The sequence below is a fragment of the Epinephelus lanceolatus genome, chromosome 13, assembly GCF_041903045.1.
Source record: "Epinephelus lanceolatus isolate andai-2023 chromosome 13, ASM4190304v1, whole genome shotgun sequence".
Classification (NCBI taxonomy): Eukaryota; Metazoa; Chordata; class Actinopteri; order Perciformes; family Serranidae; genus Epinephelus; species Epinephelus lanceolatus.
The window spans coordinates 19,496,146-19,508,755 of NC_135746.1; the positions used below are offsets into that span (position 1 = coordinate 19,496,146).

Below are 12,610 nucleotides of genomic sequence, written 5' to 3' on the forward strand. Positions count from 1 at the left end.
GATTTACACCACATCACTTCTTTACACTTTTTTTTTTTTTTTAATGTCTTCAACGGGAACAACTGCACCGTGCACTCCTTCAATCTTCACTTGATATTTAGTCCTTGTATTCCACCTGAATCCTCTTCTGATAAAGCAGGGTCTCTTTGATATCAACAGACTGGGTGTCAAAGGAAAATTGCATAATTCTAAGATTTGTGAGTTTGAAATAGCTTCCTTCTTTTTGTTGTTGTTTCACAGGAGGGCTGATGTGCAGTATCTCTAGAGTCTGTCGGATTGTTCATGGTTCACCAGTGTGGGAGCGAAGGTAAAGCTCTCGAGAGGAAGTCTTCTTCTGTAAACACAGGGTTCGTATTTTACGTTGTGCTGATGGCAGGTTTGGCAAAAAGGATGTTGTGTGTCTGATCTTCTCTTGCACTACACAGTTCAGACCTGGAGAGGTAAAGGATGAGATTATTATGAGAATTCATGCTGTACTAAAAGCAAGGAAATATCCAAAGACAAATGTCACCAATCCACATTTATTTTCACTCATTTGCAGCAGCTAGCTATTATCCTAAAGTTACTGCTGGTACTTCCTGCATGTGCTTTACAACAGTGTTGTACTCAAGATCTGTCTTGGACATGAAGCTGGTATCAAGACCACTTGTTTAAGGTCTTGGTCTTTTGTCTTAGAATTTATAGCATTTTTACTTTGTCTTAGGCAAAGAGAACTTTTTATTTCAAGACCGGTCAAGACAACAACTGTGAGGATATCATTAAATTGCCTGTGCATATTAAACATCATTACTGTGACTGGATGTAAAATTTCCTGCCTCAAGTGCAACTAATAACTTGACTTATTTCTAATTTAAAATTTTTGTTGCTGTCATATTTTTCATGGTACACTTACACATACACCTTAGACCAATGATTGCCAACTGGTGGGTCGTGGGTCCGTTCCGAATGGACCGAATGACTTGCAAACGTGTCAAGTTTGTAAAAAACATACTTTATTTTTAGGTACAGTGAATTTCCGGTACAGAGCTTTTATTTTGAAGTGCAGTTTCCTGCTGTATAATGAATGAGAGAACGGACAATTATAGAGACAGTAAACTAGCTAGACGACATGGCCAAACGCAAGTATGACGCTGAATATATTAAACTGTGTGGACCTTAAACTAATGACTAAGGAAGAATCTGGACCCTGTGGCTGGACCAGTTGGGAACCACTGACTTAGACTGGATGATGGACATAGCTTCAGCATTTCGGCTGCCGCCAACTTGTTTTTTTAAGTTGGGCAATTTAACAGGGTGGTGTCTGGGGATTTACTCTGTCTTTTAAGCAGCCTCTAGTGGCAATCTGATGAACTGCAGTGTTTGGCACTTCCGCTATGACTCGGAGGGTGCTGCTTGACATACACGCATTTAAACAGTATGTTTAACAACATACTGACAACAACAAACAGTTTGTTGTCTGTGGATGTTTTTATGGGAAAAGGAATCTTTCAGATTGAGTTGAGCAGTGCCTTTGGTTTAAATGTTCCACAATTTATCATAATTGTGTCATGCAGTTTGAACACTGGTCTGATCTTAGTCTTGACTCACTTTTGCCCTGTCTTGGTCTCGGTTTAGGTGGTTTTGACTGCAGCTTCACAATAAATGCATTTTAATGTGAAAGCAGACGTAGACCTTTAAATTGGCACCAGAAGTGCTGAAAGTTACTTTTACGATTAGCTTGTGTTTCCAAAAATCTACTACATAAACACCAAATAAATACTTTTTTTTTTTTTTGCACTTTCTGTGGGAACATTTTTTTTTTAACCTTTGCATGGATGTAAATGTAAATGTGATGTCTTGAAAAATGAGAACAGTTCAGGAAAGGAGGTTTGATATCATATCTTATTAAAAACAAACTTTTAGCAGCTGCAGTTGGAAAAAATAACTAGTGGAGAAGTTACGTTGTTCAGCAGGTTGCTTTTGGTTTGGGGAAAATGATGAACTCAGTCAAAGTGGTTTAGTGAAGAGATGCAGAGGCATGTAATTACTTGAGAGAATCTTTTCCATGTGGATTCACAGAACAATGGGCGCAGCATCGACTCTGATTATGGTTTATCACAGCAGTTCACTACTTTTATCTTCAGGTCTGTAACTGTTCACAACACCAGTAATTCTACAGCACCAAAAACCTCCTAAACAACATAAATACAATTTTTGCGAGTCTAAAGTTGAAAGTATGGATGTTTCCACTTCTCGTACATGGTCATGTTAGCTGACACATATCTTCATCAGGTCTGCACAGAAACCTTTACAGACTTTACATTTTGGAAAAAAGAGAACTAGTACCAGATCTGTACTTGGCATCAGCCATACCCTGAGTTTAGGAGTTGGAATCAGGGGAGAAAAGGTTGCATTCCTAATTCCTGCACCAAAGTAACATAAATAATTTCCCCTCGGGGATCAATAAAGTATTTCTGATTCTGATTCTGATTCTGAAAGAGCCTGTTAAGACCTGGTATTAACATGTGTTTCATTGATCTGAACACAAGTGGACAGCTGAGACACATTGCTGTTAACACCTGTGTCTATCAAGTCTACCACTTATGTTCAGAATTTGTCTATGTCACTCACGCTAGAAAATCGAAGGACCATGCGCACGGTTATAATGCCCACACTCTTGCTAACTGCTCGCTAATCATGCTAGCAGTTGTGTTGGTACAGTTGCTGTCAGCAGATTCCTTTCACAAAATGATGGACAGCCACGCAACATTTTTTCCTACTTGTTGCAAAATGGGCAAGTTATAAAGCATTAGCATGTTATCACCAAAACAACCCTCACATCCCTTCATTGATGATGTAGCCCTTTATGGAGATGCATTAGGTTACATTAGGGTTTATACTACAAAAGATATTTGGTCAAATGCAGCCCAGACCAACTCTGCAAGTGGTCTGTGTGATCAGATACATCTTGGTGGTCATGTCCACTTGTGATTGGATCACCCAAGACGCATGATAATACCAGGTATAAACAGGCTCTAGGTATGCTCACTTTTGCTCACATGCCACATGGTTTACTTTAATGCACCCAACACTCAAACATACACACCTGCTCTGCTCCTCCCTGGCCTGACCCTCTCAGCCAGGTACCCAGCTCTGAGAGGTCTGCTTGGTGCTCGTGAAGTTGCCAACTCCGTTCATGTTGTCCACAGAGTCAAAGGTAAAGTCCAGGTCATCTGCCTCCATCAGCTCATTCCTGATGATGGAGTCCATATCACACTCCAGGCTGCTGTTGAATATGTCCAGGTCCAGATCTGTGGGGAAACGGTCCTGGCAGATCCCTCCACTGTTGCTAACTGTTCCGTTTAGGAAGATCGAGGTGTCGATCTGCATGGAAGAGGAACCATTTCCTCCCAAGGGCGAGAGCAGGAGCTGCTGCTTGGCATTAGCCAGAGCGTTAGCCTCGTTGGCTAGGTTCAGGCCTCCGTTTAAAGACCTCAGGGAGCTCTGGTTGTGGTTGTTACTGTGTAGTATCTCCCCTTGGCTGCTCTGAAGTCCAGTGGTCCCAAACGTCATTACGGGATCATTACGGAGCATGAGTCCACGGCGGGAGTTCTGGGAAATGACGGCAGCGGCGCTGGCCTGTGACATCAGAGGGTCAGACTGGGTCATCATGACATCGCTGTGGCTGTGGCTGTCAGAATTGAGCAGGTCTTGTAATGTCTGACTGCCAAAGCGAGACAAGCTGATGCTAGAGAAGGATGTCTGCTTGTTCTCCTGGATGGTCTGCATGGGGGACGGACGCAGAGAGGAGCCCGTCGTGTGGGGGCCAAAAATGGAGTTACTGTAGCCATTAACTCCACCGTTAGAGGAAGAGTTGTTGGAGGGAGAGGAGGTGGAGTTAGGTGAGCTTAGCCCATTGGGTTTGGACCCAAAATTGAACCCTGAGGAGCCATTTGGAGTGGCTGGTCCTGAAACGGTTGGCACCAGGTTGATGTTATCCAGCAACTCATCCATCAGGTCATCTGTGAGTCCGTCATTCAGGTTCATTGTACCTGCCAGGTCTGCCAGGCGGGGCAGCTCAGTTGGTACGGCCTTCCCGTTGGTCGTGGCATTGCCAGGAGACAGTGCTCGGCCAGGGCTGGAGTACAGCATTGGCGAAAGAGGAGGCTCGTCATCGGGCACCTCGTCTAGCTCAGGGTTGGCCAGAATAGGGGAGAGGCGACCGCTCAGTGTGCTGGCGTTGGAATTAGTGCGAGAGCGGAAGTCTGTCCAGGCGTCCAGCTCCTCACTGCTGCGTGACGTTGGGCTTCCAGGCCACTTGGAGAGACCTGAAGGACTGTCTCCGCCGCCTTCACCAGCTGCAGCAGCTGCAGCCTGCAGGGCTGCCTTCTTCTTGGCAGCACGGCCACGGGCGGACTTCGTGTACTTGTTGCTGTTGTCCATGGAGACTGCACGGCGGCGAGGAGCCTTGCCACCCTTCCCTCCCTCTGGGTTGATCATCCACCAGGAACTCTTCCCTGTTCCCTCATTCTGGACACGGATGAAGCGGCTGTGGAGGGAGAGATTGTGCCGGATGGAGTTCTGTAACACAGAGAGGAAGAGAAGAGACTGTTGAGTGATGTGTGCAAAATCCTTTTGAAACAATTACTCAAACAATGACTGGCATCAATTTTGATTTGTTGTATTCTTTCTTTCCTTTTACCAATACAACATTCAATGAATACCTCTCATTAAGTCCAACAACACTGATCCATAAACCACCCACTACTGATTCTGCAGCAATGTAAACAGTTGCTCTGGTGACTAGACACACAAACAAAGCAAAAATCCTTTTGTTTCAATTGTTCACCCACTGAATATAGACAGGAACACACATTAACGTGCAGCAGCACTTAGCGCTGATGTCTGCATTGTTCCCACTGTAGCTTTTGTGTTGCGGTTATAAAGGAGAAAACAGAGACAGTGGTCTATAATCAAGCGTCTCCTCGATTATGAACGACACATACAAAGAGCCCCTGTGTTGCTTAAGGAGCTTGTTCTATGTCAGATCATGTGTGTTAGTGTGCGCCTGTGTGTGCGTCTTGTCTGGTTTGTATTGATCAACTCTGAGCTGCTTCCTTGTGTGAGCCCCAGAGGCCCATTGTGGGGGAACTGGTGCACATGACAGCCCCTGCTAATGATCAAGAGGTTTATTCACAGCACACAGATGTATGTACACATTAAAAGGCCCAATCTGCCATATAACACGCCTGTTGAATCACTTGTTGCCACACTGCTTGTTTTGTTTACATACACACTGATCAGACAGATATTCTTTCTTAGTTTACACACATGTTGTGGTGGTTGTACACAACTTTTTAGCCTTGACAGGCTAAAACAGTGACATGGCTCTTTATGGCTATAGATTTTGGTTTGTCCACCATCTATTGGATTAATTTCCCTGAAATTTTTTTCAGACACTGCCACTGACTTTGATGATTCAAAAACTTTTCGATGTGACTATGCTCACATTTTTTACAGGTGGATCTAACTTCTATAACCTTTGTCACATTTCAGTCCAGCTAATAATTGCAGTGTTAATCCTGGGAGAAAACAGTTTTAGTCAGAGAAGGAGAAGAGGAGCAGGATCTGATTGAATCACTGGTGGACCAACCAGCAGGGATTTTACATTGATGTCACAAAGTTCAGTTATATTTAAACCTCAAGAAAAGAGACAAAGGCCAGGAAACCATATTAGTATTTCACGAATCTAGAGCACAAAGAGCAGATCTTGTAAGTTTCATTGTTGCGTGTCATAATAGATTTCCATTTGCACATTAAACAGAATTCAGAAAACATGTTTACACGGCAGAGATGTCATTCCAGCTCAGCCACAACTCGTCTTCAGTAATTGATTAGTGCAGGTCAAAGTAAGGATTGTATAATGTAAGCTCTGGCTTTGCAGTTATTTAAGGCTCAAAATTCCAACTTCACTTGATCTGTAAATTACACCCATGCACATGTGCATTTGGACGACCCCCCTCGCTTGCACAAAAGCACGCACAGACACCCACACAAATGCATTCTCAGCCATCTGGTTACTGAAAAAGACATAATTTCATGGTTCTTGTGTGGCAGCGTAAGAATGATGCTGAAAATGCTGAAACAAACATGCACATGCATTGTGTCACATTCTCACAAATCAACCATAAACCTTTATAAAACTGCATTTTAAAGATAATTAGTATATATTTTTATTTGACATGTCTCAAGCTTCTTCTTCCCTCGCTTCTTGTGCCCTACAGCCCACTGAAGGCTTTGTTAAATTCATTATTTTGCCTCAGTGTCCTTCTCTTTCCATACCCCCTTCCTCTTCCGCAGTTTCTGTTGTTTCACAAACACATAGCTCTTATGGGCCCTGAGGGACTCTGGGGCTATGCTATATCCTCCCATATAAACAACCCAACCGCCATCCACAACATGCATGCATTTTTCCCTCCCGTGTATATTTTTACTCCCTAAAACAGAACAGATTTCTGGGTTCCAAAAGGCGAGGGCCAAAATCTTTGAGTTTTTGTGGGAATCACAATATTGTTTTCCACGAAGCAGTCCCGTCTTTCCTGGGCAACCGTTTACAGACAATTTGGTCTGGATTGTTATTCTGGTCAAAGGCAGTTCAATCAGAGAGGAAAAAAAGAGAAGCTTAAGTTACAGTTCTGAATGCTACGTTGGCAGAGTGAGAAAGTCTGATCTCTGGAGCCAAACTGAACCTATGACCCCATGTGAGTGTGTGTGTCTGAGCACGTGTGTGTTTGTGGTAGTTATATGAAAATGCCCCGTTTTGCATTTGCAGGTTCTTGAGTGTTTTGTAATTGCAAATGCAAAAGTTGGTTCTGCAGGACTGTGTGCTTTTTGTGACCACTGCTGTGCATTTGCAAACCCATAAAGGAGCAGTGTGGAAGATTTAGGGGGATTTGGTGGCATCTAGTGGTGAGGACTGCAGATTGCAACCAGCTGAAACTTTTCCCAATTAGAATTCCTTCAGTGTTCATTGTTAAAGAGGTTTTTACCAGGAGCCTAAATTTCTGCAGAAGTCTCTTCCTCACCCAAAACAAATGGACCGGGTGATTTAAACCGGTAAAAACAAAGAATAATGTAGTTACACGTGACAAATAAGTGTTTCTCTGATGCTGTTTAGCACATTGCAAAGGGGCCACTAGCCTAGCACATGCTATTCTCAGTCCACATGTCAGGATGTATATAAAGGCAGACCACTGCCATCAATATTTCAACCTCCTCCACCGTCGTCTCGTTTGATGTTGTATGAAACTTTTGACTCTGCCCTTAAGCGCCATCTATTGGCTGAGTCTATGCCATCATAAAGGACTCAGGGAAGTATGAGAGCAGTGACGTTTACAGCGTTTGAAACAGATGTATCCATGGCACCTAAGGGGAGTATACATGAGCCTTAAGATAACGAAACTCCCCAAACTCGTATTTTCAGGTGATCATTCACTAAAAAAAAACATACTTATTATATTATATTCCATTTCTGCCAATATAATCCCCCTAAATCCTACACACTGGACCTTTAATCATGAATGGTGTGTACATATGAATGCACGTTTCCCAAGTGTGTGTGTGTGTGTGTGAGATCTGTGCAACGAGGTAAGATGAGAAGAGATACCAGGGAGACCAGTGTTTATCCTCTGCCAGCATCTCTCGAGGCCTGACGTAATGTTGCTTTATTACAGAACATTTTACAAACACACACACACACACACACACACACACACACACTGGCTGAATGTTTCCAGCTGCCAGGGAGATGTAAATACTGGCAGAAGATAGACTTTGTAACGGAAAAAGAGAAACTTTCGGAGGGATGAATGAGAGCAGAATGAATGGAATGTGAGTTTCCTTCTCCCGCTGCTGTAAACATTTACCTGCCAGCACCCGACACTTCATCAATCCTTCTCCCTCGCTTCATCCTACACCACCTTTATCCCTGCACTCCCTCCTCCCAACATAGCCACTTGTTTAATGTTTCTCTTTTCCGTGCCACTGCTCGTATCCTTCAAATGTCAGATGGGATTTTTCTAACTCGGCGTGATGGAGCAGCAATAAAAGAAAACGGGACATCTGCAACCGAAGCACGGACAGTGATAAAAAGAGGAAGGAAAAAACTGGGTGCCAAGTGAAAATGTGTGAGTGATGGTGAGAAAAAGGGTGAGAGGAGGATGATTACATGATGAAAGAAAGGAAAGTGTGCCTGCTATGTATCAGTATTACGTGTGATGCTTGTGTGTAGCAGTAGTAGATCCTCCCACATATTCTCTGTCACTTCCATGATTTCTGAGCTATATTTTCTGGAAAGACACATTTTTCAAATGTCATTTTTCAAAGCTTTGAGCACCACAAACAAAATCTCATTCACATCAGTGGTATTGAGACGGAGGAAAAGTCTCAGTGGCAGAGATTTTGGCACGTAAAACAGAAACACTTGCGGTTCTGTGAGTGGAAAGTATGTTGTTTTATGATGTTAGCTGACGGACCTTTTAACCATTTGTGTTTTGACATTTCCTTTGCTTCACATTTCATGTAGACATTCAGTCTCTCCTGCAGACCACAACATCTCGTTGCCGACTGCCACGATTCTCACTGTGTCTAATGACAAAACCAATCATGTTACTTTACTTCCCGGGGGTTCATTAAGCTACTCTTAAATCACACCTGGGTTTGATAACAGCCTTCATACTTCACTTAACATCACTGAACTCTGGAGGCTCAGATGTGGAAAGAGAGTCTCAAAAGGTTCGCTGTGTACAAAATATTAGGAAAATCCTCATGACACACAAGGGGAACGCTAAATCACGTCTCCTCCCCTACATCTGCATCTCCTCTTCATAACTGAAACAGATGTAATAGTTCAAGTCAATACAGCATTATCCAAGTGTGATTGGATAAACAAAACTATTTTGTTATTTGCAGAATGTATGCTCTCCATGTGTGTGTACATGTCACATAGCAGTGTGAGTGTGAGTGGGACACTGTATGCTTACTACTGTGGCTCCTCTGGGGTATTCCCAAAGCCCATTAATAATAATAACAGCTCACTGAAACAGCAGCTCTGATTCATAACTCTTACTATGCAGCAACAAGAGTTAAATAACAAACACACACACTAACACAGCTTGCAGCAACAACCTTCCAAGAGATAATGACGCTGTTGACACTGCCCGGCTAATTTTAGGGAATTTCTGTTTCCTTTTTTTCTCTTTTGACCTAATTTCCCCCCCATTTTTCTGTTTTGTACCCTTCTCCTTATTCTCTCTCATCTGAGCATTTATCTCAGAGATCTATATTAACACATCCCTGTTTTTACAAAGGTAGACAAGTAGCTAACTTTGGATTCAAAAAGGTAGGGTAAAGTAAACTTTAATGTGCCGGAGGAGCAATTTGAAATACAGACAGTAGTCTTGAGTACAATACATAACACACGGTAAACAGGACGGTGTGATGACGTTGATAATGCCGATGAATCACCCCAGCCCTAATTACAATGCCACTTCCTGAGTACCTCCTTGTGGTTAGAGACACAAAACCATGGTATCTTGTGTCAACCCCAGCTCAGCCATAATCTGCAAACATGATTAACCTCTTATGTTTTTGGCTTTTTATCACGTCTACAGGAGTAACATTACTTCGGTTGTGAATAAATGCGAACTGAAGGAATACTCGTTGTGTAATGTGATGTCACAGGTATCTTCCTTGCACCAGATAATGCTTAAATTTGCTAAATGCATCTATGCCGTTGTAGTGCTCAGTGTTTGCATACTCTAAGACAGGTTTCACAGGAAACGGTATGCAATTCATGTAGCTACTGTTGGACTCATACTAAGGTTTCAGACAAAACCTGACAACATGTTTTGCCCAGTTTCCAGTTTTCATGCTAAGCTAAGCTAAATTGCTGCTAGCTGTAGCTTCATATTTAGTGTACAGTGATCTTCTCATCTAGTTCTCTGCAAGAAAGCAAGTGTTTCCCAAAATGTTGAAATGTTCCTCTGAAGTAGAATTGGTTTAGCTGGTTGGAAAAACTGGTCTCAGTCAACAGTCAACTGTTCATAAGACCGGTTATCCAGGTTCACCAGTGTTACATTTTTTAAGCAAACTGACTCAAAGATAGCCTGACGAAGCTGAACTCGCTTTGTGAGACAGGCCCCAGCTGTGTGTGTGTGTGTGTGTGTGTGTGCGCGCGCACACCAGCTGCAGCCAAAGCTCAGGAACACAGAGGCCTTTTTGTCCGTCAGCAACATGTGGGAACAATTAATCACTGTCAGCAACCATGCTAGGAATCTCACTCTTTTCTCTCATTATTCTGATTTTTGAAGGTGCGTAGGTGGGAACTCATATATTTGCATTTATGTAAATTCAAATATAGAAGGTGTGTGTAGACTGAATTATTTAGGGAAGCATTTAAATAAGATTTTCTGTCTACTTTGAGGGAATAAAATCAAATTAATTCAACAGATACATGTTTTAAATGTATAGAAATTAACACCTCAGAGCCCTGATGTTACTCAGACAGCAGGCTCCTCTGATTGGTCCAGAGGATTCTTGGAGTGCTTTCTAATTGGATGTAGCTGTCCTAGCTCCAGCAGAGGTGATTGGTGGAGTGAAATTGGTTTGCGTAGCCAGGCAGTACAGAACAGGGAGGGTCTGCATGGTGTTGCAAGTGTGTTTCATCACCCAGCTACAGCACATATCTGAACTCCAATGTATGAACTGGGTCAGTTTCACTTTTCCATGTTCCTGTACTCTGTGTGTGCCTGAGAGAAACATTTTACTGGCCGGCCAAAGCCTGATACAACCTCCCCTGCCTTCAGCTGTGAGAAAATGCAGAGAAAAACACACACACACTGCTCTTCATTTGTTGTTCTACAGGAAAGCGTCGGGTCAGAGGGTTACAGTGTCACGGAGCCAAGAGACAGCAATGTGCCAGAGGTCAAAGTGCTTTGAGGTTACAGCTCTCGCCCTGCACATGTTAGCTCCGCCCCCTTGTCCCTGCTCCTACTGCCGTGATTGGTCCAACCCTGTGACCTGAGCCTTACACCTCTGTTGTACTCAACCACCCACTGACACAGTGTGTATGTGTATATGAGTCCTGGCCAAACATAACCGCACTTTATCAGCCATTATGTAAACCAGCACTAATCTGAGTATAATGTCAACAGTGACCGCTGCTCGGTGGAGCGGATGACTTGCGCAATATTATTTACCATTTAAGACGAGGGATTGACAATGGGCTGCGGTGAAAATAATGCTTGTCCTGGCCTGGAGTGCTGTTTGGTTTTTTTTGAGAATGGAAACAAGATTAAGCTTGTGCAAACAGTTGACAGGTTAGTGTCCTAGCAAATGAATGACAAATATGTTAACGACAGTAAAATGTTATAAAACAGACATGAACAAAGGAGCTCATTGTATTTTATTTTTTAGAAATGACAATAACCAAAAGACAGATATTTGTTTGTGCATTCCCGCTGTCCCTCTGAAATAATCCAATCAATCAATATAAAGAGACAAACATGAGCCGAAGCCTTTTTTAGCCACAGTTATGTCACATTCTAGACAAGTAACTCTTCTTTGGAAAACAGTGAACAACAAAGCTGTATTAAGTCAGTGAGCTTTACCTTTTGTATTTCGCTTGAAAAAATAATAATAAATGACAAAAACTGTGGCAACAGGCATATATATTTAAAACATACATGCATGCAGAGACTGTCTGTGAAAAGCTTTGTTCATACTCCTGGATGGACAGCGGGCACTCCTCTATGCTACAGTCTGGAGATATGCGCACACAGACATGTGCACTATATGATGCAACCTTCTGACAGCAAGAGGAGGAGCTCCTTTGTTTGGTACATTTGCCTCACGACAACATAAAACAGCAGTGTGTGTGACTGCTTAAAGCAAGAGTGTGGACTTTTACATTTCAATTCATATGAATCCAAAGTCTGTCACATTCAAGCCCTCGCCAAACAAGTTCACACAATGCTGATTAAGCCTATTGCCGCCAGGGAAAGAAAGCCCTTTGTATTTGTCAGTATACCAGAGTTTAGGTGTCTAATGTCTGTAGTGACTTTCCTGCGCAGGCGTACCGGAAATTATGCGATTCACGTCAACCCGCCAGAGCTAAAGGAGATTAATTAATTGACTTTACATTAAATTTGTTGCATTTTTGTTGTCTTTTTCTGTTTGGTGCTGATTTTGTTTTCTCAATGCTTCATCTGTATGTGCGTGATTCTGATGTTTTCGGCTGATATTTCGTATGTTGACAGCTGGAAATGGAGTAAAGGAGTGAAGGAAGAGGAGAGCAGCTGCTACTATTCAGAGTATATTGGAATTGGGGTTATCCTGAGTACCAGTTTTTGGTCATCCAAAATTTAGTGAGAAATAGCCACGATAAACCGAAGCTTTGATTAAGCTTGATGTAGATTTGTAACACGCCAGTTTCGCAAATTTTGAAACTATTCCAGACACTTGACTTTTTTTTGACATCTTGCTAAGGTATCTGGAGGCCTGTGACTGGACTGATGTTTGATGAGAGCGAGTCAGAGTCCCAAAAACTGCCATTAAGTTTAAATGTAGTATT

At 42.6% G+C, this 12,610-nt stretch overlaps 1 protein-coding gene across 1 annotated transcript in view; it reads right to left on the reverse strand.

Moving 5' to 3' along the window:
* Positions 1–220: 220 nt before the first annotated feature.
* foxo3b (forkhead box O3b) overlaps positions 221–12,610 on the reverse strand; it is a 56,710-nt gene continuing 44,320 nt past the window's right edge. Inside the window, exons 3-4 of the mRNA XM_033648397.2 lie at positions 3,086–4,560; positions 221–432 (exon numbers count right to left, since the gene is read on the reverse strand). Coding sequence (XP_033504288.2) covers positions 3,115–4,560 — 1,446 coding nt within the window. The 3' untranslated portion in view covers positions 221–432; positions 3,086–3,114. The remainder of the gene's footprint in view (positions 433–3,085; positions 4,561–12,610) is intronic.